We start from the raw sequence: 27181 nt of genomic DNA, 5'->3' as shown, positions 1-27181 counted from the left end.
TTATTAACTGAAGATTTTTAGCAGGAAGAGCGCCACGCATTCATCTTGGTCACCACACCTGTATGATGTCATTACCGCAGGTGTTTCTCTGCTCTTCTTTGGTTGTGTGTGTGTTTATCGGATGCTTATCTGTGGATGCCTGCGTTGCATCATTTTTTAAAATAACTCCGTGGGTGTGCACTTGAGCGAGGGAAAGGCAGAGGAACATGCTGTAGATGCTTATCGGCGTGGCCTTAATCACTACCATGTGCTTTTATGGACACTTGCTGTATTCGTCAAGGCCGTTGGAATCCCAGCAATTAACCCCCCTGAAATTTCACACATGGCCCCTCGTGCTCGTCACATAAACCGTCCCGCTGAAAGAAGACCCGGGTCCAGTTCTGGAGCTCGCGTCCTTTACAGCGCCTGGGGCTTTTACTGCCTCGCAGCTCGACCCGCTCACTCCGGTGGTCCGCAAGCCTGGGAACAAGCCTCTCTGCTCGCATACACACCGAGGAGGGGGGAAAAAGACTGGAGATCATATTTCCTTTGTTCAAAATGATTTCCTTTCATTTTTATTTTGTTAGAAGCCAGAGCTGCAGATTGTGAGTCTCTGTTTAATTTGGCGTGGATTATTATTATGCCTAATTGGCTTTTAACGAGGTTTTAACTCAAATATGTAAAGAAGCCGGTCTGGTTCTCTACCACCCACCTGCAAGGTCCACTCAAGGTTAACCCCATCCAGATCTACATCTTTGCCCCCCCATGTTCTCCCCCCACGCCCTTCCTCTATAACGTTCTGTCTCAAATTTGCTTTAACGGCACGTTGAAACATGATAACAGTCTTTCCAAAGCAGGTTATGAGGCCTGTAATGTAGCTATGAAGTTAATAAGTGCTTGTACAGTGGTACACTTGTACTTGTATTGTCATTATATCCTACTTTATCATTTTACTCTGAAACGCTGAAAAACTGTCTTACAACTAAACTTTGCGCATCAAGAATTTAACAACAATAACAAAAAAGCATCATGATGCATGACATATTTTTATACAGTATATGCTTTATGTGAAAGACAGTATTTTAAAATAAGTAATACAAAAATCAACTCAATAGAAGGCTATTAAAGGTATTTAAAGGTCTTTAAATCAGTTTTGCAGATGGAATATTCCTGTAGATCAACCATTACATATAATTATTATATTATATATATAATCGTTGGCGTTTTTAATAAATCACGACTACAGAAGAGACTGATTGTGGCTCATATTTCTGAGGGAAACCCACGGTTAGTATTTGTCTTACTCAGTGAGAGGTGCAGTTTCTAACAGTTATGATGTTGTTTAATCAGTAGCAAATTATGTGCGAACAAAATGCTATTTTGATATAAGTTATGATATCGCAGCCCCTCCACCCTCGTTTTTACCTCAAATTGTTCCAAAAACATCATCAACATTGCTTAATTATATTAATATTAGCAGAGATGTTCACTGTTTTCAGGGTGGAGGTGTGCCAGCAGTGTCAGTCATGGTTTGGAGGGTAGCAGACTTTACATTATTGATCCTGATGGTGAAGGTGACGGAGCGCCAGTTATGGGTTGTAATGGAAATCTCTTCATCAAGGATGATTTTACAGTAAAACCAAAACAAAAGAAATCTTAGGAACGTAGAGCAAAGCTCAGCGTTGGTGTTTTTTTATGCCTTTGTGTTGAATAAACCCAGTTTGACACACGGACATGACTGCAGCGCCTTTTATCACAGTTCACTGATACATAAAGAGGAACTGTTGTTGCATGAGTGCCTCACTCAAGCTGCTGCCTCCCCCCCGAGTCTAAACTGTTATCCTATCACAACAAATGATTCTTAGATGCAGGAAAACACCCTCAGGCAATTGTGTGTGTGTGTGATAGGAAGGAAAATATTTCCCACTAAGTCTCAGCGAGTGTGCCTGGGGGAGATTCAAAACACTTGTGTCGTTTGTTCTGTGCAGCGCTCCCGGCCAACTGTCGCAAGCGAGACAGAAAGTGCTTTTGTTTCTCGTGAGTTCTCCTGCATGTTTGTATCCACAGCTCTGAGTGTTCCAGCTTTTAAGTGGATGTACTTTTTGGGCCTTTTTTTTTTGTATTATAATGTGCGGTGTAGACAGAAAGTGCGTGCTTTATGTTCGGGAAAGCGAAAGTGAATGAGAATGACAGATTTTTTTTTCTTCATGGTACATACCTCCGATCACACTGGCTCTATTGTTCCCAGGCTGGTTGCAGAGATGAATTGTTTAACCCTGTCTTACTGCACTGTTAGGTTGACTTTGCTCTACAGTGTTTTGTAATGTGTGCATGTTTATGATGTGCCGTGTGTGTGCAGGTGCATGTTTTCATTACTCAGAATGTTTATTCATGCTCATACAGCTGAGACGCTGGAAATTCATGGCTGCAGATGCCAAGGCCTTTGGCCGGCAGCAGCAGATGAAATATTAAGTGGTTTCACTGATTTATGCAGCATTTCTGAGGGTTTGACAGAAGTTTTACTCGGCCGTGATGAAGAAACAACTAGGTTCCTGGATAAAGTTTGCTAGTATACACATACCCACATGCACTGAACACATGACCACCCACCTGTTTACTGCCCAATCGCTCACCTTTCTTTAGGTGTGAAAGGCGAGCTATTGGGCAGCGTTCTCTGAATTTCAGACATTAAAAGTTTAAGCCTTTACTTGAACCATATGCCTCAGTAGGGACTTCCCTTAGAAAGGAGATTACCAGCTAATCTCACGTCTTTATGTCACGTCCTTACACAATTATTCGTGTTAATTAAATAATCAGCTGAGTGTCCCTATGAGTTAAGATCACGCATGATGTTTGTCATGTGCCAACGTTCAGTGCCAATGCAGGATAAAGTGTCCCTTTTAATGTGGCGAGGCAAAGAACTTTCACACCACACCTGATTTATGATCTTTAAAAAAAAAAAAAAAAGGACAAAGGAGTTATTCATGATTTGATTTTCACAATAAAAATGATTAACAAGAGAAAACATAGATGAATATCCCTATTGGGATTAAGAAAGTACAATTCTTCCTGAACTTCACTTGTGTGTTCAGACACCCCCAACCTATCTGCATTGGTTGCTGTGGTAACAACGCACCCGTGTAGCAGTGCTGGTGAGCAGCTTTCCAGAGCCAAAGCATGAGCTATATAGCCAACTAGCTAGCTAGCTGCTAAAAGAGCCAAATTTAACAACTTAATGCTTCATCCACACACTCTTGTCACAGCGTAGAGAAGCACATTGCTATTTTGGGTTTGTTTGGTTCATTCTCTCTAATGCGTAGCATTAAGGCATGGCAGAATTAGCAAGCTAGCTAACCCTCTAGCTAACTTCCTCCAGGACCTCTCCAGGCCTCCAGGAAGTGCGTTAGACTATGAAGCAAGTTTGACATAATTATTTTGGGCTTATTCCAAATTCCAAGATGCTTTCAAAGCATAACATATCCAGAACCACATGCTCATCAGACCACCATCCAACATTTTGGAGCTACTGCTTAAAAACATTCTTTTCCGTTCACTTTTGTTGAAAACAAACAGGTTTGTTTCGCTGTAATTCTCTCACTCACAACCCTCAACTCCATCCATGCTTTCTCAGGAGGAAGTGGGCTGTCCTCCGAGATGAAGACTTCCTTTAGTGACTCCCACCGCAGCTCCACAGGAAGGGCTGGAGCACAAGTGTAAGGGCAGAGTTAGTGCGCCCTCAGGCACCATCACTGGGATGAATCCATTTAGTTTGGCAGGGGGAGGGAGGGGGGGCAGAGATGGTGGGAAGGGATTTGCAGAATGAGATAAGATTGAGTGAAGGGAACTGAGAGGGAGAACATGTGAGAAGATGGATGAGGGGAAGAGAGGGAGGGAAGAAGTGAAGGAGGGAAGAGATGGATGGGCATATTTGTGTGTACATTCTCAGTAAACAGGAAAATAAGAAATCCCTGGTCAGTACTGTGGAAGACTCACCGGCGACCATGAAAGCATCATAATGGTGACTTCAGGAGACCCAGGTGTTAGGCTAGCTGGTTTTGACCCAAAAGCAGAAAAGGTGAGAAGCAGATTCAATGAACAGGTTTTATTTTCAGTTAGTCCAGTTCTCAGAAGAGTCAAAGCTCCGAAGACACAAAATCTAACTACGGTTTTAAATAAACAAAGTCCATCAAGTGTCCAGTGAACAGAGGCAGAGAAATCCACAGAGCAATCAGGTAACAAAGGGTAAACCTCTTTCCGGCAGTGGACAGAAACAAGAAAATCAAAACTAACAGAGTGAATCCAACACAGGCGGAGTAATCCGAACAACGGCAGAGTAAATCCAATACAGGCAGTGTAGCACACAATCTTGCAAGCACAATCTGACAAAGGACACTGAGAAGGCTGAACTTAAATAGGGAGACAGAGACCAATCATTGGGCAGGAGAAAACAAGGTAACAAGCAAATTAATTGGCAGGACAGGTGTGGACAATAAGTGGTGGGAAAACAGGGGGAGTGGCATCACAGCCACAAACACAAAACCACATGGTCTGCAAACAAAGGCAGGGCCAACAGTACACAAACAGACCAGCATGGTGCCCCGGACCCAAAACCCTGACACCAGGTGTTTAAACTGACCATGGCAATATCAGTGGCTGCTATTTGTCAGAGGCTTATAAAGTTATTCGCATCAATTCACCTGAAAGTACGGGCAGCTGTGCATCCTTTTCCAGTGATGTTATTGTGTAAGATATCTTATTGTTCTGGTAACTCGGGTGTTAGTGGTGGGAGAATTACGACTCTTATCTTCTGCGATTCTAAAAAGAGTTTTTTGTACTTCATTAAAAACTTTACATAGATGTTATGAAAAAGGAGGACCTCGAAAAGCGTTCGGGTGCATTTTTAGAACTTCTAACATAACCAGAGACCATCTTGTGATGGGACCACACCACGCAGCAACGCCAAATTGGGCCAGGGGTGTAAAGTGGTGGGGCAACGTGCCGTTCGCTTTGACCCCACCCCACTACTTCCACCACCCTCTCCTGGGACCACACACATCTTTAAACTCTGCCTACATTTTGGTCTCAGCTACAAACCTGTAAAGTTTCCTGACTGCATCTTGCACAGTTATCAGGTGTTGGTGTAAAGGGGGGGAGACCCTCTCTACTCCCGGGCCCCTTGCTCAGATCACACCCATTTTCAAACTGCCTTCATTTTGACTGTATCTTGCACAGTTGGGACGCTATGGCGTAGACAGATGCATAAACACCTCGTAAAATACTCTAAACGGCCTCTGTGTAAGTTCCCGCTATTGTAGGTGGTGATGACACACACAGACTCACAATCTTATTGAAAACAATATGAGCATCACCACTGTGGCTGGTAATAATTAATTTAGCAAGATAAAAGGATTGGATTAATGTAAATTTCGAAGTTTGACATATTTTGTCCACCATAAATGACATAAATCAGGTAATTTTAACACCTCTCAGTAAAATCTGAGCCACAACAGCAACAAAAGCCCAGAACATTTTGAGTTTTATTTACGAAACTCAAAATGTGGTGATTGTCTGTAGCCTGGGTGTCACCGGCGGGTCACGTCTTGTAGGAGGTCGCCTCTGTCAGCTGTGGCTGTTACATGTGAACTCTACACAGCTACTGTACCAGTTTAACTTTCCGTGTGTGTGTTTCACAGGGTAACTGCAGACTTTGAGAACCTCTCTTGAGAACCCTTTGACGCACAGATTGCCATATGTGAAGTATTTGCAAAGGTCAGCATGAACCACTGAAAACGGCCGAGCCTCACCGCCGCTTTATTATCCTTGTACCCCACTGGGTGTCTGACTGTGGAACGATGTGGAACAACAGCCACAAGACTGCAGAGTCCCTGCTGCAGAGCTCCAATACAAACACAACCGCTCTCTCTCCGCCCTCCTCTCTCTCTCTCTCTCTCTCTCTCTCTCTCTCTCTCTCTCTCTCTCTCTCTCTCTCTCTCTCTCTCTCTCTCTCTCTCTCTCTCTCTCTCTCTCTCTCTCTCTCTGTCTCTCCCTCTCTCCTCTCATAGCCGGGGGGTGAGGCATCTGTTTCCTATGCTCAACATGTTGCAGGAATGACAGTCAATACACACACACTCTGCTGTTTACACTACTGTTGTCTTATCTCACACATTGGACACATTACAGGAGCATTTCAAAAACACACACCTCACGGGCACTGTGTGTGTGTGTGTGTGTGTGTGTGTGTGTGTGTGTGTGTGTGTGTGTGTGTGTGTGTGTGTGTGTGTGTGTGTGTGTGTGTGTGTGTGTGTGTGTGTGTGTGTGTGTGTGTGTGTGTGTGTGTGTGTGTGTGTGTGTGTGTGTGTGTGTGTGTGTGTGTGTGTGTGTGTGTGTGTGTGTGTGTGTTTTACTGCATGACGGTACATAATTGTTGACAAGCAATATGATGCAGCACGATGGTGAAGGGATGTTAGTGAGACATTATGAGAGAAAAGCATACATTTCTTTTTTTATACTTATTATTAAAGACTAGAGTAAGATCTCTAAGACAAAAACAGACATGTTGAATTTATAAATTATCTACCATCCAATCAGAGGATCACCCAGTTAAACGTCCTAATAAGAGATTACAGTTTAATCTTTGTACGCTCACTAAGTTAGCGGCATGGCAGAATGTTTTATTTAACATGAATACTCCGTCAGTGTGGCATCATGCTGACTTTTCAGCCACAGCAGTGGGTAGAAATAAAATAAACGCTATACATGCTTCATACAGCCAGGGGAGAAGCCATACAGATTAAATTTATAATAGATATGTGAGGTAATTCTAACAACGTTTAAAGAATACATTGATATTTTTATGACTGTAAGTTAAAACTGCAACTTTTTAGAACTATAATGTCGATGTTACTGACCTTAAATAATTGCTTTTAATATCAAATCATGGATGTTTATGAGAAACAAAAGATTATCTGATTAACTGACACTTGTATGAGCTTGCCATTGGCATGACTGTGACTGGAACAAGCTGCAGAGGAGACAAAGTGACAGTCCGCTGTGTGTGTGTCACAGCTGAGCCTTGCTCTCTGGCAAACACGCACAGGAGAGGACGGAGAAGCATACGGACTCTCAGGTACAGACCCTTAGAGAGAGGATGAGAAGTTCAGCATCCGTGAGGAACTCGGAGTAGAGCCGCTGCTCCTTTGCGTTGAAAGGAGCCAGTTGAGGTGGTTCAGGATCATCTGGTAAGGATGAACCCTGGGCGCCTCCCTAGGGAGGTGTTCCAGGCACGTCCAGCTGGGAGGAGGCCTCTGGGAAGACCCAGGACCAGGTGGAGAGATTAGATCTCCACACTGGCCTGGGAACGCCTCGGGATCCCCCAGTTAGAGCTGGTTAATGTGGCCCAAGAAAGGGAAGTTTGGGGTCCCCTGCTAAAGCTGCTGCCCCCGAGACCCGACCCCGGATAAGAGGCTGAAGATGAGATGAGATGAGATGGTAGTACCGACGTAATTCGATAAGTGACCTTAAAAGTGCAGAGTTTGGTACCTGACCCTGACTCATCCGTCAAAATGATTGTAACTGAGGCACTTCTTGTGTGTATGTGTCAGTTTTGTTAAGATTAAACTTCATATTACTTCTGATATAAAGCATTCAGACATTTACTCATTTTGACTCTCTCTCTCTCTCTCTCTCTCTCTCTCTCTCTCTCTCTCTCTCTCTCTCTCTCTCTCTCTCTCTCTCTCTCTCTCTCTCTCTCTGTTGTTCTCTGTAACCTGTCATGTCACCTAATTCCCCATCTTTTTGTCATTGTTGCGCTCACTTTCTATGTAATTTCTGTGTGAGGCAGTGATGTTTTAACTACGTTATCGTAGCTGGAGGATGAGGCTGGCAGCAGCGGGTGAGCGCAGATAGCTCATTTGAAAATAAATTCCCACAGACAGCCTGTGTGTGCCCGTGTGTTTCAGGAAATGGTGAGAGTGCGTGTGTGTGCTTTTGTGAGTGTGTTTCATGGCTCCCTGTGCTCCTGCTGTGGTGGTCAGATAACATTAATGAATCAATAGCCACTAGAGAGAGAGATAAAGAGGATGGGAAGGGATTTTATCTGTTTTTAAAATATTATGTTGTGCCCACCTCAGGTTTTGTGAAAATGATGAATGTGCAGTTTCCCAGCTGTCCCCAAAGACCCCGACCATCTCACCCCCCTCCCTCCCTCTCTCTGTCACCCAGCACTTTATCAGTGTTGTCTCAGCATATGAAGATAAGGCAAACCACCCGTCACACAGCGCTGATGTTGGACGATTCCGTAAAATCCACATAGGGTTTACAGGTCTGATGCTTTTGAACCTTCTCCGTGTGATTAAGTTTAGGAGACTAAAACTACTAAGTTAAAGTGTTATTCCGGCTTAAAATCATCCTTGGGTTTTTTTTGGCAATTGCATACATCGAATAAGCAACAGAGACACTTTTTTTGATTTATGAACGGAGAAATCTGGGGACTGCTGCTAACAGCCGGTCGTGGCTAACAGTGATTAGCTCGTTTGAATACGGTGAAGGCATTCAAACGTCTTTTTTAACCACTAATGCTGCTGAAAATAACAGCAAACCTCTGCAGCAGCATGAGAAGAGTCCCTACACGAGAACAAAGCAGCAACAACGTAGTTAGCGTAGTTACCCAGAGTTTATTAAAAGAGTGTTTTGAAAGTCTTACGTACTGTTTTCTAGTTGAATTGTAGCAAATGTAATACCTGTAGACTTCAAACATGAGAAGATGGAAACTCCCCTCAGTCAGAATAAACCCCAAAAACTTTTTTTTACAAATTAAAGACAAGAAATGAACAAATGTAACACCCAAATGTAAAGAAAATGGCATCGCGTCCACTGATTGCAGTGTAAGGTCTGCCCTCCAAACTGTTAGTGTCAAGCGATTACTGCCCTGCAGCCCCTCCCAGACTGCCTAATCACTCCAACATGGCCCTCGTTTGGACGGCAGCCGACTGTGGGCCCGCGGTCTTTGCGCTTCCATAAATACACTAACAGCTTTCTTAAATATGTGACAAAACGCCGTTAATGTTTTCAGGCTGGGCTGGGCGGCAGTGTGCGCCCTGCTTTCACCAGGGGAGGAGTTCCACCTGCAGAGGAGGAGGAGGGGAGAGGGTGTAGCTCCATTTCAAACTCAAACTGGGCTGCTTTAGACATTCACACACACACACACACACACACACACACACACTTACAAACACAAAGTGGTATCTCATGCACACACCTGCTCTTGATTGTCCAATTTGTAAGCAATGTAGTGGCCGCAGGGGAGCAGAGACACAGTAAACAGGCTGATAGCATCAAATATGAGATCACTGTGGTCGGAAGCATATTCTAAGCAGAGAGACTGAGCCAACTGTACGCACACCTACACACACACACACACACACACACACACACACACACACACACACACACACACACACACACACTCACAGTGAAGAGGAAAGCAGGCATTGTCCTGATGGAGGAGCAGCATTGGCGCGTTTATGAGCCTTTACAGTGTAAGCGGAGTCCTGTTCTTGCAGCGCTGCTCCTGCTTTCAGCCTCAAGGTCAGGGGGTCACGTGTCTCTGGGTCAAAAGTTCAAACTGAACCCGTCGAGGAAGTCTGGAAATTCAATTCACAAAGACAGCTTGGACTGACACCCGTACGGTTTACTCGCCGCCCTTTCACTGCCCTGCTCCTGGTTTCTCACTTAAACTCTCTATTCTGCTAAAAGAGGGACTCTCCTGACTGAGTCTGAGTCTCCTCACTCTTTCCTTTCTTCACTTTTGTTCTGAAAACAAACAAACATCGCTCATCTGTTCATCTGGTCCGTCCGATTCCAGTTTCCCATGGCGTTATCTGTTTTCAGATTTCATGGAAAGACTAAAAATATTACAACTCCCACAGTTCCAACAGCATCTATCTCCTGCTATCAGACTCGCTGTTGCAGCCGATCACGTTACACTATCACTGATAACAAAACATACGTTCAGTTGGCTTCCTGTGTGTACGCCGTTATCTCCACTTCACACATACTCTGGACTCGATTTCAGGAGGGAGGAATTATGACAAACACACCTCCTCTTCCGTTCCCTCTTGCATTAAGGGTCACCGCTTCAGTCTTGACATTTAAAGTGCATGCATGCATTTCTGACTTTGGAACATGTGGTGGCATGTCAGAGGGATAAATGAATGAGGATAGAATAAGAGGAGCGCTCCTTTTTGTCCCGTGTGCAGCCCTTATGGACAGTGGCGCTCCCTGAGATCACACTCAGAGTGTCCTCCAGGACCTTCCCTACCTTTTTAGTAAATGAGAGATTTGATCAAATACTATAGCCAGACATGTCTGCAGCCTTTGAGAGTGGTCAGTACGAGGGTCCCACTTGTATAGTATTTCAACAAGTTTGATATCTAGCATGATATGATATATGATAAATACTATCAAGTATGATATCTCTCGAAAAATGACATTCTATTAAACGCTGTGAAACTGCGACTGGTACATTTCGGTTTAGTTTAGGTGACAACATAAACATGATGGTTAAGTTTAGGCACCAAAACGATTTAAGATTAGAAAGAATGTCCCTGTCGGGGCCGCGGGGGGCTGGAGCCGATCCCAGCTGACATCGGGCGTGAGGCGGGGTCCACCCTGGACAGGACGCCAGTCTATCACAGGACACATAGAGACGAACAGAGACAGACAACCATTCACACCTACGGGTGATTTAGAGTCATCCATGAACCGAACACCTGCACGTCTTTGGACTGTGGGAGGAAACCGGAGAACCCGTATATATTTATATATACTAGGTCACCTGATTTCCTTTTTACGTGGATTACGGTGCATTACTTTTTTATTACTACTTTACTTACTTGCAACTTTATGAGGCATTTCCCTCCCCCCTTGTGAAATCATGCTTCAGGATTACAGGCTTTCACAGAATGTCAAATAGCAGACTCTATACAGAACAGGGCTGCCTGCTGTTTTATAGGCGTTTGTTGGTTCGCTCCTACTTTGGCTCTTCAGGGTGATTGGGTTAGAGTCCGGGTTCAACAAGGTGAAATGAAAAGACTGGAAATGTGTCAGGATAAAGCACAGTTCTCTCACAGCTACAAAGGTTCAGGCTGTTTTAGAGGAAGCTGAATTACAGTTTATAACTAGAGTAATAATGTATAATACAGCATGAACGCAATAAGAGGAACGTTACTTGCTAGATTTAAATAAGATTCTTGTTCAAACCAAAATTTTAAGCAAAATCAAGCACAGTTATTGCACTGAGCCCGGTTTAAAAGCATCCAGGAGGGTGGATGAAACAACAGGTGGTGTGGATAAGGAAGAGTTTAAAAATGAATTACATTTTCTTCTGTATTGTCCTTCTTATGATGAGTTAAGACTATCTATATGAGATAATTGTTCAGTGGTTGTCTAATTCAAATGCTTATGAGTTGGCTTCCTTTGTTTCTGAAGCTTGGAAAAATCATCAGGACGGTTTATTTGTTTAGTATCGTTGTAGTTAACGTTGCTACTCTGGTTTCTGGAACCTCTGTCTAAATAATGGTGTCGTGTGAACCTGTTTGGGCATTTCATCGATGCACGCCCCAATAATGATACAAACATCTAAACACTGAGGCGTGACATTTTACACTCTAGGTAACAAAGGAGGGAGCATCCTCTGACATAGTTTGGTAGGTTGAATTCAGCATTGATTAATAAAGGATTGATTGATAGAAATAGCCTAAATAATACTTATATATATACTTATTATATTCCATCTCACTTCTTCTGACAGATTAAGCAAAAAACAGATTATTTAAGCAATAATATTTGTGAAAAATACAAAAATTTAAATCCCTTTTGCGGTCAAAGTTCATTTTCATGTGAAATAAATCTCAAACAGATGAAATCTTGTCATTGTCCCGAATGAAAAAGAAAAAATCAAGACACAATTTCATAAAATTGAATTGAAGTGAATTAATATTCTTCTTGATCGATAACTTAAGCAGCCAGTTGTTTCACCAATAACAGGATTAATTCCCCGTCCCATCCTGTCGTGGTACTCTATTCCCCTTTTGAACTGTGTTTCATACTTAACCGTGAACGTACGCGGCATCAGAATCAGAAAGGAGGCTTTCACATACAATGAATGCCCCTGTGTGTGGTGCACGCAATAATATTATCAAGGAAACGGACAATAAATCAAAGCACTGCAGGCAAGAACGTTCATAGATGATAGAAAAATGACCATAAACTATGAAAAAGATACTATTAATAAGATAAATACTGTAACAGAATAACAAATGATGTGCAATGAAACACTCGCAGGATGTGTGATGCGTGCTCTGATATTTCATACTGCAGTCAGTTGGTGTTGCGCGGTGAGAGATGTATAAGTCAATCCAAACACTCAGTGCGTTTACGTCGAGCGGCTGCGTTCACATCGCTCTCCTCCTCCTCCTCCTTCCCCTGATGATGTTTGTTTTCCTTCCTGCCTGATTCAAAGACGGCAAAATAAATAAAGTGCTATTCTGGCCCGGCATCACTCGTCCCTTTTGCTACTGATACCCCCTCTCTGACGGCCGAGGACGTGTGTGTGTACACATATACACATGTGTGATACTGTGTTACAGTGCGTTAAATAAAGTACAGCAAATCTGAGCGGCTATTTTAGACGCCTTTCACATCCTCTCTAGCCCCTTTTTACGCTGCCTATTCATAACTCTGCTATGACAGATAAGCATGTATATCTGCTATATTTAACTTCACTTTTAACTTAACTGCTGTGCGTGTGTGTGTGTGTGTGTGTGTGTGTGTGTGTGTGTGTGTGTGTGTGTTCCTGTCCCCCTCTTTCCCCCCCAAAAATGGTAACACACCCACGGCAAATGAGAGGGCTCCTTTGAGAAATGTGTTTCTCATGTTCTCACGGTGTAAAAATGACGCTATCGCCGAGCTCCCAGAATGTGTGTTTGTGCAGTTTATTTTGCGGTGTGTGTGTGTTTTAACGTTAAATAGTGAATGACAGTCTTTATGAGACCCCTTCCCTTCCCCTGGTGAAAACATGGAAAGATTGTTTACTGAGGACTCACTGTTCATACGGCCAGGGGTCACAGTCGTGTGTGTGTGTGTGTGTGTGTGTGTGTGTGTGTGTGTGTGTGTGTGTGTGTGTGTGTGTGTGTGTGTGTGTGTGTGTGTGTGTGTGTGTGTGTGTGTGTGTGTGTGTGTGTGTGTGTGTGTGTGTGTGTGTGTGTGTGTGTGTGTGTGTGTGTGTGTGTGTGTGTGTGTGTGTGTGTGTGTGTGTGTGTGTGTGTGTGTGAATCTGGGGACTTCCCCGTGCATGTGGCTATGTTTGGATGTACAAACACTGATAATATCAAAGGAATGGCCTCAGGCTCGATGGTAGGGACATAAATTTGAGGTGTGTGAGAGAATTGTTTCCCAGTTTTTTGCTTCATCAGAATAAATCTGTCTACATGTTTGTGAGATCTGTGAGATATAGTTGTAGTACATCACTAAAGCAGTACTTCTCTAAGGCTGGGGCTGTTGTGTTTACGTCGTCACCAAAAAAACGTGGGTGTCAAACTGATCCAGTAAAGGGCCGTGTGGCTGCAGGTTTTCATTCCAACCAATCAAAAACACACCTGATCCAACAAATCAACTGTGTGAAGACAGTTCAGGTGAGTGAGTAAGTCGAGTCAGGTGTGTTCTTGCTTGGTTGGAATGAAAACCTGCAGCCACACGGCCCTTTACTGGATCACTTTGACACCCATGGTCTAATGTTTTCATCAGAAGCAACAGAACGGTAGTTTATTTGGAGAAGACCTGTTTGAAAACCAAGATTCATCTTCAATTCATCTTCAACCGCTTGTCCCTGTCGGGGTCATGGGGGGCTTGAGCCGATCCCAGCTGGCATCGGGCGTGAGGCGGGGGTCCACCCTGGACAGGACGCCAGTCTATCACAGGACACATAGAGACGAACAGAGACAGACAACCATTCACACCTACGGGTGATTTAGAGTCATCAATGAACCGAACACCTGCACGTCTATTTGGAAAGACATGAAAACCAAGATGTCTGACAAAAACATCTGCCGAAACTGAAGACATCACTCACGGAAAAGCCGACAAGATGATGAAGAAGTGACTGCTTATGACAAAAGATACCAATGAAATATTGAAGAAAGGGATTTGCACCAGAGTGAACTCAGTGTGGCGTATCCTGTCTGCTACACGTGCTAATAAAACCTTAGCCTATGATGTTTCAACAAAGTCACCCATATGAAATTAAGCCACAGTCACTGTAGTTGTTTGTTCACTTATTTTATTCCATTCTTTCAGACTAAAACATCACGTTTGAAACGTATTCATGTGTAAAGACTTTTGCTTTCTTGCTGCGTAAACAAAGCTCAGCAGTTAAATGCTCACAGGAAGAGAGACTCTCTGCTGTTGACAGAAGTTACACAGAGTGCATCCTCCTGTTTGTTTTACTGATCCCCTGAACAAACCCATAAAGTACACTCGTGTTATTTAAACTAAGAAAATCTTTTTTCTAGCTGCAACTAAATCAAGTCGTCTGGCTTTTAGGACAGTGCTTTTTTTGTGTGTGGTCACTTAACGTGCCACCGCACACTGGGCTGATTAGACCACTGCTCAGGGTGGAGTTGGGCTGAATTAGGCTATGAGATGGAAGAAGCCTCACCCTAACAGATCGAACTGATGGAGATGTCAATGAAGCAGAAAGGGACAGTCCTGCATCAGGCACATTAAATGAAAACCCGTTGAGGCGTTGCCTGCGTAAACTTAACCATTGAGGTCCAATTCCGCTGGTCCGATCCAGTTGCAAGGTGGACTTTGTTTGTGTCTTTGTTTGTTTACAGAATAAACAAATGAGATACACTGTTAATTATTCATTCATCTTCAACCGCTTGTTCCTGTTGGGGTCGCGGGGGGCTGGAGCCGATCCCAGCTGACATCGGGCGTGAGGCGGGGTCCACCCTGGACAGGACGCCAGTCTATCACAGGACACATAGAGACAAACAGAGACAGACAACCATTCACACCTATGGGCAATTTTAGAGTCCTAACATGAGCACGTCTTTGGACTGTGGGAGGAAACCGGAGAACCCGGAGAAAACCCACGCAGACACAGGGAGAACATGCAAACTCCACACAGAAGGGGGCACCAGCCGGGATGCGAACCTGGAACCTGTGAACCCGCTGTGAGGCGACAGTGCTAACCACTAAACCACCCTGTAGCCCCCCACTACACCATACTGTGTACACTATCTCATCCTAAGTTAAACTGATCGGAGTGATTTTGAGTAAAAGCCTCAAAATATTGGTGTGTTTCTTTAGGTTGTCTTTCCCTTCGACCCAGTCTGGAAACCCCATACTGTGGGGACCCACCAGAAGCTGTACTGTGTGAATAAAATGTTTCAGGCTTCCTATGATCGACTTCAACCGCCCTCATCTGGCCCGACTGCGTGACCTCTTCAGGGATAACGGGCTGTTGTCCGCAAAAGAGCATCCTCTGAGGTTGACCACCGCTGTGAGGCCCGGGGCCAGCAGAACATGGTCAGAGTGACACAGACAGCGGCGAGATACTCCCATCTCTGCGTCATCCCCGACCATGTTACAGCAGCGTGTGCGTGTGTGTCTGTGCGTGTGCGTCTGTGCGCGTCCTCTGTGCGTTCGGGTGAAGTCAGACTGTAAATATAGCCTTGTCTGTCTTCGACTCGGCGTCCAGACAGTCTGTGTCTGACAAGGAAAAACACTGCAGTCTCTGACTTTTTTGGTCAAAACACAACAGGAGAGAGGAGAGGAGAGGAGGAGGAGGAGGAGGAGTGTGTGTGGGTGAAGAGGAGGGGGTTTAATAATTTCAGCCATCTCTAAAAATAGGGGGCTCGGTAACAGAAAAAAAAGCTGTTCTGCTAAAAATCACAGCTCCAAAGCAGCCATTTGGATGATGTGTGCTCCCTGAGGTGGAGCCTGGGAAAGTTAGCTGTGCATACTAGCATGTCACTCTGTGTGTGTGTGTGTGTGTGTGTGTGTGTGTGTGTGTGTGTGTGTGTGTGTGTGTGTGTGTGTGTGTGTGTGTGTGTGTGTGTGTGTGTGTGTGTGTGTGTGTGTGTGTGTGTGTGTGTGTGTGTGTGTGTGTGTGTGTGTGTGTGTGTGTGTGTGTGTGTGTGTGATTGTGTGAGATTGTGTGCGTGTGTGTGTGAGAGTAAATGTACTGTGGACCTAAATTGAATGATTGAGGTTTCTTACTTGCATTTACGCAGAATAGGGTTGGAAAGTAGACTTGTTTGAGCTAATACGGCTGAGTTTGGTCTGGCCTGCTCCGGCCCAATTTGTTCTGGTTTGGTCTGGTCTGGTTCCCGGTTCGGCCAAATCCACCCCTGCCCTCTACTGACTCAGTACAAGACCATGAGGGATTGTGGGACGTCGCCGGACATAAATAAGCCTCGTCCTTATATGAGAACAGAGACTGAAGGCGAACGTAACTGAGAAAAGTCACATCAAATATGGTGGAAAGGAAAAAACTCATGCGATGAATGAAGCTCCTGGAACGTTAGCCCACCACGCTCCATTTTCTCCGTCCTCTTTCCCACTCGATATCCGCTCCCCCCTGGCTGCCTGTTGGAAGGATGTAGGCCGGCACTGTGCTACACTCAGATTCATCTAAATGGTATTTTTCCCAGCTGGTTTATCTGTACTGGTTTATAATGGGTGGCAGGACTTAGTCACTGAGCCTCAGACAGGACGTCTCTGCAGGCTCATTCTGTGTTGTGTTGTGTTGCAGGCTCATTCTGTGTTGTGTTGTGTTGCAGGCTCATTCTGTGTTGTGTTGTGTTGCAGGCTCATTCTGTGTTGTGTTGTGTTGCAGGCTCATTCTGTGTTGTGTTGTGTTGTGTTGTGTTGTGTTGCAGGCTCATTCTGTGTTGTGTTGTGTTGTGTTGTGTTGTGTTGTGTTGTGTTGTGTTGCAGGCTCATTCTGTGTTGTGTTGTGTTGCAGGCTCATTCTGTGTTGTGTTGTGTTGCAGGCTTATTCTGTGTTGTGTTGTGTTGTGTTGTGTTGTGTTGTGTTGCAGGCTCATTTTGTGTTGTGTTGTGTTGTGTTGTGTTGTGTTGTGTTGCAGGCTCATTCTGTGTTGTGTTGCAGGCTCATTCTGTGTTGTCACGTTGTTATGGGCAGTCGTGAGTTGTGTCACAGGAAATATTGTTTAATGCAACAAACTTTTTTTGTTTTTGTTTTTTTTAAATTACAGAATCAAGTTTCAGGGTACAGGATATATGATACACATCATAACTTCCACTATTACTAACTCCTGGTGTCAAACAAAAATGTACTAGTGTGCAAAGAACAAGTAATCCATAACTTATAAAAATAGTAATCAGGCAAATAAGAGATACAGTCAGGTTTAAAAGCAGTCCAGCTTTGGGTTTCTTCAGGTTTCCAGGCAGTTGCTATAAATGAAGCAGCTTTATGATCAGTTCAGTGTCACTAATCCTGACTAAGTAGCTTTTATTACATACACTTTATGCTTTTGTTGGGATTAATTGGAAGTGTTTGTGGTTGGAATTGATTTTAATCCCTTTTCTCTGGGCTATTAAAAGAAAGGCAGAGTCACTTTCAGTATGCAGGGCTGGGAATCAAGAATCGGGTCCATGTTTATCAGTTCCTTTTATCTATGACAATTCAATTCAAAAAACTTTATTTGTCCCCGGGGGGCAATACAGGGCACACAGAGCAGCAAATAACGACAGTGCAATTATACAAAAACATTTGAACCTAACAACAAGAATAAAGTGTAAAAGAAGAGTAAGTGTCAGGATGTTAGTGTGTTAGTACAGGTTAGATACGGAGAACATCGTCGGCGTGAGATGTAGAAAGACATGTGTGTATCAGATGTAAGCAGACATGTAAACGGGTGTATATGATGTAAACAATGTAAACATGCAGTAGACGCTGATGATGTCTACAAGACAATGATGTGAAACTGAAAGAAACCTGATCAGGAATCAATAAAGAATTTGAGCGATCAGCGATCAGACCATAATGTTGTTGGTAATGATGCCTTAAATTTGGCGCAGACACAATAATAGCCCCTTAGTTTGGTGACTGTGAACATATTTAACATTATTTTGTTCATTTAAAAAAAATATGCCACTGGACTGTACCACAATACTGTTTGAGAGACCTCCGGCTCACCTGGTGGAGTGTCACCCCATGTGGGCGCGGTCCGACCTGCAGCCCTTTGCTGCGTGTCTTCCCCCTTTCCTGTAACTCTTCAACTGCTCTAATATAAAGAAATAAAAGCCCTAAACTATAAACTTTTAACATAAATATACCATACCAGTAAAATGTATCACTGTTCTGACTAAAAATATATGTTTCCAGAAGTCTCAAGTTTCAATAACACTTTGGTGCTTGACACGTTTTGGCTAGTTTTGAAAAAGTATTGAAGTTTAATGGCCAGTGTTCACATAACAGATAAATGTTACTTTTAGCTAACTGTCAAAATGTTTGCGCCGATATGGATTGTGTGTCAGTGTTGTTGGCAGCGGCCGTGCAGTTGTTATGTGATATGCTGTTTAGAGAGGCAGCGACAACTCTAATTACCTGGGTAATGAGATCCCATTTAGCATATAGTTAGAGTTACAGGGCCCAGAGAGTGTGTGTGTGTGTGTGTGTGTGTGTGTGTGTGTGTGTGTGTGTGTGTGTGTGTGTGTGTGTGTGTGTGTGTGTGTGTGTGTGTGTGTGTGTGTGTGTGTGTGTGTGTGTGTGTGTGTGTGTGTGTGTGTGTGTGTGTGTGTGTGTGTGTGTGTGTGTGTGTGTGTGTGTGTGTGTGTGCTGGTTGGTGTGGGTGTGTGTGTGTAAAGGTGTGCGTTATGTTCATGACGACAAGGACGTTCAAAGAACAAAAGGATCCTTTGAGAACAGAGTTTGAGAGGAAGCTGTCAGACGTGTCCATTCTTCTCTAATCCGGTGTTTGGGATGATCCTGCACTGTTGTGGAATGCAGTTGAACACACCGACAGACACACTCACAATGAGATGTCAATCACTCACACGTAACTTCATACTCTCCGTTCGCTCCGGTGACAAGCATGGCCACTCGACAAACGGCTGAGAATGTAAACTGTCTATGTGATACAGGTGGTGTCCGCCAACCCGAGCCGACATGGACTCGTCCAAAACTGCAGTTCATCGAGTGGCCACTTGAGGCTGACTCCAAAAAGTCAATTCCCATGGCCTCCAACTTTACAGCAGAAATAAACGTGGTAATTCACCCCCTCTAGAAGATCTAGAGTCATCCTAAAGTTATGCACAATACAGGTGCGACCTGTTAGCTTTGAGGAGAGGTGGGTGCCGTCACAGGTGGTGTGTTTCTGCAACACTGCTTCAATCCGCCCGCCTCAGTTCCACCTCTTTGCCCATTTTTGGGACGTTCACTGCAACAGTTCAAACTGCAACAATTTTGCACTTCAGGTTCGTTTATTGTGTGTTTTACTATAGCCAAATATAATACATATGTTCTCATCAACATGTTTAACTGCTGTCAGACAACTGGGAATAAATTAATCCGGGTTGTAGTCAGAAGTAAATGAGGTACATCACCACACGCACACACAAGATGCCCGTTTAATGTTGACGGCAGACGGAATCTGGGAGAAGAACATGTTTTCAGGTTTAGCATCCTTAGTCCGGACAGCATCCTTTCATGAAAGTGTCTACGCTGTCCTCTGGAAGTAGTATACAAGCAGCTGCATAACAAGTTCAATGTGTTTGTCCATAGTTATATTAGGATGAGAGTGACATTCACCCACGTTTCAAAAACTAAAACTGGAGTCCAGATTTTGATCTGAGTGACAACGTAGAGGAAGTCACTCGTGTCATTCTCTGAATTATGCGAGTTGTACATCATTAGAAATCAGATGAACTTAGAGTTAAATATAGTCCTATGTAAACATCTACAGGAGGTTATCTGACCTCAGTGTGGTATCAGTTTCGGGGCCACGGTCATTCTGGAGTTGTAATTTCAATACTCTTTGCCAAGATGGCTGCAGATGATTGCCAGTGTATCCGGGAAGTAGTGGCCTTGATGGATGTGGGTCCGAACAGACCAGCTGATAACACCGACTCACATGAGCGAGACCCTGTTTGAGCCCGAATGCGACGTTGCACCGTGATGCATGAACTTCTTGTATCGTAGCTGTGAGTGCAGGTCGTTAATCTCATTATCAGCAGTACGAGGTGGGCCTGGCAGGCCGGAGCTGCGTCTACTCCAGTTCAAGACTTCCCTCTGGCCCACGCCAAAATAAGAGCACTTTTCTTCGTATTTTTTAGTCTTTAACATTCTTGTCTGGCAGCTGTGCAAGCATGTTGTGGAACAGAGCTGAGAACCTCTTAAGCTACTAATGATCTGGAAAAGCCGGCTCTGGTCGAAGTCTGTAGCGGGGGAAGACATAAACCTGCAGCGTCTCCAACACTACCATCAGGGCCCATGTTGAATTCTGCAAGAATGACCTGTCTGCTCCATCAGTCTCATGTATTTTGAAGTGATTACAATGTTGAAGCTCTGTTTTTTTATATTTGTGCAGGAATTTGAATGAATCCCTGCAGAAGTGCATTTGTGGCTTCATGTGAAAGTGGCTTTGTCATATCTTGACATGTGTGGGTGAAGCAGGCAGACAGTGTGTGTGTGTGTTTTGTGAATTTGCCCGTGTGTGTGTGTGTGTGTGAGAGTGTGAGAAACCCTGGGGTTAATGGCATTAGCAGGCTGTGATTGAGGTTGATGGCTTTCTGCGACCATAATAGCAGCTCCATTAAGTGTTTACCGTGAGCCATTCCACATGTCAGCTGTAGTCAAGCAGCCAGAGACAGAGGGCCGAGGGGCCGCAACAGCCTGGGACACGCTAGGAGGGGAGGCGAGACACAGAGGGGGGGCAGGGGAGGATGAAGGGGTCAACTGGCTGCAGAGGAGGGAAGTCCAGATAAGTCCTTGCTGAAGCTGTTTGGAGTGTGGTTTGCTCTGTTGTGGATGACAGTAAATATCCACTTTGAAGTGTCTTCGAGCAAGACGCGGATTTATTTATTTATTTATTTATTTGGATCCTTCTCTAGTAGCATCTGGGACAAATTCATCTACAGGGATTGATAATGTAATACATTCTGTGTCATTCACATTAGCAGATGTTAGTCATACGCAATAAAGAGTTTTTGGCCTAAAACTGCATTTTTGCAGCCTTTGGTATCACAGTGGTGAGAGTGCACTGTGTGACCTACACAGCAGTGTTCTGAGTCAGCAGGCTCTCTCTGGTTTGTACCAGGGATTTTCCCGCAGTCGAGTCGTTTTGGTCGGGCTCTATCTGCGCTCTATCTGACGGGCATATGGAAAGAATTAAATATAATAAACTTTCAGTGGCAGCCACCACGGCTGAATGCTAAAGCCACGAAAGCTCCTACTGTATTAAAGTGACTAGTTCAACCAGAAATGTGAATCCTTGAATATGCTGATTTATGAAGCATTGTTCCTTTTTTTTATTCTATGTGATTGTAATTGATTTTTTTTTTGTGACAGCTGTGTGTTTTATTTTGTAAACAGTACCAATAAGGAGATTTCAAAGCTTATAGACAAGTATGTTACCATGTGGTTACATAGGTTTACAGCAGTTTCAGCCTTTCAGCTTAGATTGATTTTAATAGCGTTTAAAATACATTTTGACTTATTTTTCATCAATGTATTTACGTGCTTGACTTGAGCCACTTCTTTTTGCCGTTGGGAAGCGTGATGGGTAGTCTCGCTCAAAATAGGAGAGCCGGCCGCATCCTGAGTTTGTACAGCGTGGTCATGGCGTCCCTGAATTTCGTGCACTGGCTCAACACCTTCGTGGTGTAGTCTTTGACGATGCGGATGGGATGCCCGTGGTAATCCATCTTCCCCCTTGGACGTGCTTCCCAGACCAGGAGATCTTTGACCTGAAAGTGGTGGAGGCGCAGTACAGCCGGACGCAACCTATCTCCTGGTTTGGCTTAGCCGCCAAGCTCCGGTGTGCTCTGTCAACTTCTGCAGGGGTTGAAAGCGTCTCTTTTCCATAGACTTCGGTCAACAAGCTGTAGAAAAACTGAGGAGGGTTACCGGTTTCTTTATTTTCGGTGAGGCCAAGTATGCGGATATTTTGCCGCCTGCTGCGTCCCTCTAGGTCACTAACTTTAGCCGCTAGCTTGGTGTTGTCTTCACGGAGGCTGGAGCAGAGGGGTTCCAGGTCCTGCAGGCGCTGGTCAGCGTCGTTGGAGAAGGTTTCCAGCGAGGAGATCGGCTCGCCGTGGTCTTCCACCATCGAGCGGATCTGGTCTAGCATGTTATCCACTGTGTCCAGGGATGTCTTCAATTCAGTGTAAAGAAATGTCCTCCAGTAAGTTGGGTATTTTACCAACTTGTAAAAGATCTAAAAGTTCAACAGTTGCTCGTATTTGGCGAGAGGTAAACCAAAATACACATTTCCAAACATCCCCATCAGAAAGTCAAACTGTCACAAACATTATATACGTTTATGTTTTTCTACAGTCTCCGAACAAAACAGAGCATTTGAACTCTGGTCACCAGGTTTCCCCCTTGTGTGTGTCAGAATATGATTCAGGTAAAGGGGTTGCGGGTGGCTGCAGGGGTCAGTATCTGTCTCTGAGTGTGGAGTGTGTGATGGGGGTCATCCTGTGGCCATGTGAACAGGAAGGTGCGGGCTCAGTGTGAAGGGCTGAACCTCTGAGCTGTTTATCAGATAGCTAATGAAGCAGAGCAATCCTGACCGAGGGAAGGAGGAGGGGGGAAGAAAAGAGAAAACGGTAAAAGGAAGAAGAGAAAGAAAGAAGGCCGGAGTGAGACGTGAAAGAGTTTGAAAGAGATGAGTTGAATGTGGGAATACCCGCGGTGAAGCCAGCGCTCTCCCCTTAGCTGTCATCCCTGAGCAGAGTGAGAAGAATGAACCCCAGTCTCCCATGATTTCACTTTATTCCCACTGCAACGAGCAGAAAAATACACATCATATTATTTATCACGTTTCCTGGTATAGAATCAGCAGAGGCCGTATCACTCAGCTCCTGCGCTAAACATTTTCTCTGGCTGCGAGAGAAGCCGAGCTGCGTTCCCAACTCCCATCATCACAGTCCAGTTTACTGCAGGCCACGCATTCATCAGCGGGGTCCGCAGGAGGAGGGGAAGAGCCTGCTTCATTACAAGTCCAAATAATCAGCCAGTCAAGATGATCAAAACAGTGTTACAGTGCACATGTCAGTGCTGGATATTTCACCGTTTCCACTGATCATTAATCCGGCTCACATCGAGGAGGGGGAATTATTTTAAATGGCAGAATGTAAACTCAAATGATCAGGCTAGATCAACAGATTGTTTGTTTTCCGTAAACATGCGGTGCAATTTGTCAGGCTAAAATAATTTTTTGATGGATAAAATTGCCCCAAAATGTTAAAAAAGGAGCATAACAATTTCTATAAATTGCTTATTTTCTCTACAAGTCCAAAACTCAAAGGTATTTTCATTTGCAATCATATATATCAGAGAAAAACAGTTGATCTTTACATTTATTTATTTATTTATTTTACACTTTTTCTCTGTTTTTTGTTTCTCATGCTACTGAAGGTGCTTTCACAGTGTTTGTCACATTCACCCGTTCACACAGACATTCACACTGATGGCAGTGGACATCTACAGACCATCTAATCTGACCATTCACACCACATTCACACACCCATGCGCAGAACGGGGAGCAATTCGGGGTTCAGTGTCTTGCCCAAGACATGTGAACCGTGGGGATCAAACTGCCAATCTCTCGACTGAGCCACAGTCATCCCATATTCTCTTAAATGGCAGAATGTTAATTCACCTCTGAATCCTAAATTATCAGGCTACATCAACAGATTGTCTGTTTTCCTAATTATGACATTGCAATTTGTCAGGCTGAAAGTAATGATTTTTTTCATTATAAGTAAAAATGATTTTTTAAATAAATTGCCCCAAAATGTAAAAAAATGAGCATAACAATTTCTATAAATTGCTTATTTTCTCCAAAACTCAAAGGTATTTAATATGCAATCATATATATCAGAGAAAAACAGTTGATCTTTACAGTTATTTACTTCTTTTTTTACACTTTTTCTCTGTTAGGGTTCCCTTTCCCTTTTTAAATCTCTAGTAGTGCTGCAGAGCTGCTTTTTGATGAGTGCGTCTGTGGTTTTTTGTATCTCATGCATGCAAAGATGCACATGGTGTTGCAAGAATAATTCAATTCTCTCGTCGACTTAACAAGCGCAGAATGTGGAAACGTCGGTTTTCGGTCGTGGAAAATTGAACATGCTTCGATTCGTTTGTCCCGCCGTCAGTCATACATGAGGTGCTATTATTGGCTCATGTAGCAGTGTGAGAATCTGGTGTGTTCATCAGGGGCCGGAGGGTGAGAGGTCAGGCTCAGGGGAGCCATCAGCGCTGAACGGTCAGTTGACCCTGAACGATCCTCAGATAGGATGGCCTCGCCCTCCCCGAGGAGGAACATTCCAGCGCCGTTGGTGTGTGAGTTTGTGTGTACGAGTGTGTTTCAGAGCGAGGCATGTGCTAATACAATATCAGCACATACAGTACTTTAGCGTACAAGAGTGTTACTTTTCACTCACTGACACTTCGGTCTAATACTTGCTATTGTCACAGGTCAAAATGTTGCTTATACACAAGAAATTTGAAGGTATAATCAGAAAAATGGCCATTAATTATAGTTCATGCATTACTGTTCCCCAGAGGATGAACCCTTTTCCCATTTTGGACACTCCTGGGCAACATGTCTAACAGCCATAGTGCCATGAAAACTTCAATAAGTTGTGATGATTTCTCGTGATTTTCTTGACCCTCCAACCCGGATTTCTCCATTAATAGTTGGTACACGAAAAAAACTGTCTAGATGGCTTATTTGATGAGCGTAAGTGCCGAAAACTTTAAGATATTAAAGAGGTAACACTGAGGAGTCAGTAATGGTGTATGGTAGGATGTCAACGGCAACGCAGGTCATGGCTTTTGATATCCACTTACTTTTTGCACTTTTGTTTCTTTTCTTAGTTTATAGTTTGTCAATAATCCGAACCAGAAAAAAGCTTGTGTGGCGACTGTGGCTCAGTGACAGAGTGGGTCGTCCTCCATTCGAGAGATCCGCAGTTCGATCCCCAGCTCCCCTGGTCCGCATGTCGAAGTGTCCTTGGGCAAGATACTGAACCCCGAATTGTTCCCTGTGCTACGCATGGGTGTGTGAATGTGGTGTGAATGGTTAGATTAGATGGTCTGTAGATGTCCACTGCCATCAGTGTGAATGTCAGTGTGTACGGGTGAATGTGACAAGTAGTGTGAAAAGCGCCTTGAGTAGTCAGAAGACTAGAAAGGAGCTTTATAAGTACAAGTCTATTTACCATTTACCATTTGTGTCCTCATTTAATTTGTCAGTGCATTTGCAGATGTGAGCATCCATCCGTCTGTCTCGTTCTCTGTCGCTCTGTCTGTCTTTGTGTCCCCTTCGAGGCTCTTCTAATCAGGCTAGTCGTGCCAGAGGTCAGCAGCTCTGACCTGCTGGCCCTGGTTCAGAATAAATATTATGGAACCACGCACAGACGCCTTCGCTGGCTGTTTTAGTATAGTGTCGGGTCCATTAAGGGACTCAGACTATCAGCTTTCACTGGGGTATAAGACGCTAATGACAATACAGCCTGCAGTTAGAACTGAATGCTGCTGTACTTTTATTTCTGGAAGTTTATCATCTGTTTAACTTTGCTATTAACGTGTGGTCTCATTTGAAGCTTTTGGACCGTGTCAGTTGTGTATGCGTGCGTAGGTGCATGTGCATTTACGGCCACGTGTGTGTTTTTGTGTGTGCCAGTAGCGCAGTGGGCCTGTGGGAGCGCTCCGTCCTCCGTTCCCACGATATTCGTCCCATGAGCCCGTCGGTGACGTCAGGCCAGAGGTACGGGCGAATGCCCCGCTCAGAGGTCGCAGGTTCACTTCCTGTCTGTCAGGACCGAGTTGGGCAGGGTCCAGTGTGGAGTGCTGAACTGTCTTTATGATCTCTCGGGGGATTAACCTGTTTGTCCCCGTCTCTCTGTCTCTTTCAGGCCATGTGGCTGATGCTGCAAGAGGAGGAGCCGGAGGATTTCGTCATAGCGACAGGGGAGGTGCACAGCGTGAGGGAGTTTGTGGAGAAGGCCTTCAAACATGTGGGGAAGACCATTGTGTGAGTGCACGCAGATACAAGATCAGATTTCAGTCTTTTCTATGAATGTTTTGGCATTTTTTACATATTCTGTATCATGAATCAGCTCCAGAGTCACGTTTTTCATAAAAGTCACAGATAAAAACAACAGAAATGACCGACTAATATTACAACCCTTCCAACTCTGTCCAGTCAGATTTGAAAGCCTTCACATTAACGTAAAGCTCACAGCATGAACGCATACACATACTAAATGCACACTTTTGTGTCTTCACAAAACAAACCAAGCAAACGAATAATGAACAAACAACAGAGACAGCAAATGGTAAGAACGGGTGTGTTAAGATAAAGTTGTATATATATATATATATATATATATATATATGTGAAAGATAGAAATACAAAACAGGAAACGAGAAGAGTAAAACATGTAAAAGAAAGGAATAAAAGAAAGGATAAGTGAAAGTTAAAGGCTATGCTGAATAAATGCGTTTCAATTATCATTTAAAAAGAGAGCTTGCATGTCTTATAGAACTCTGTTTAGATGAGTTATTTAATTATAATTTATCATTTTAAAAGTAAGTCAAATAATAATAATAATATTGTGGATGAGCCAATTTACAGAAGTACAGACGATGACATCACATGAGACGAGGCTATGATTATAAATAATAATTAATTCATTTAATAATTATTGTTTTTCTGGTACAAAAGATGAAAACATCCCGGGAAAAGCATGTTAACATGAAAACCATGTGATGCATCCTGACCCTCTCACAAACATTGCCGCTCTCTCTGTAACGGTTCATGTACGGGTAGATGAAGCCGGCTGGTTCACGGGTTCCACGTCTGAAAAGAGGCCGTATTGTGGAAACTTCTGTCTGCCACTCAATGCCACATCTCAGTCCCCTCCTTTGTCTCACCTCTCG

At 44.0% G+C, this 27181-nt stretch overlaps 1 protein-coding gene across 1 annotated transcript in view; it reads left to right on the top strand.

Annotated features, from left to right (window-relative positions):
* Window positions 1-27181, top strand: part of gmds (GDP-mannose 4,6-dehydratase) — a 189605-nt gene that overhangs the window by 120676 nt on the left and 41748 nt on the right. Inside the window, exon 8 of the mRNA XM_083940494.1 lies at window positions 26155-26273. Within this exon, the coding sequence (XP_083796620.1) occupies window positions 26155-26273 (119 nt within the window). The remainder of the gene's footprint in view (window positions 1-26154; window positions 26274-27181) is intronic.

The sequence above is a fragment of the Echiichthys vipera genome, assembly GCF_963691815.1.
Source record: "Echiichthys vipera genome assembly, chromosome: 3".
Taxonomy (NCBI): domain Eukaryota; kingdom Metazoa; phylum Chordata; class Actinopteri; order Perciformes; family Trachinidae; genus Echiichthys; species Echiichthys vipera.
Note: the sequence above shows the minus strand (reverse complement) of the source record. Positions and strands in the feature narration are given on the sequence as shown.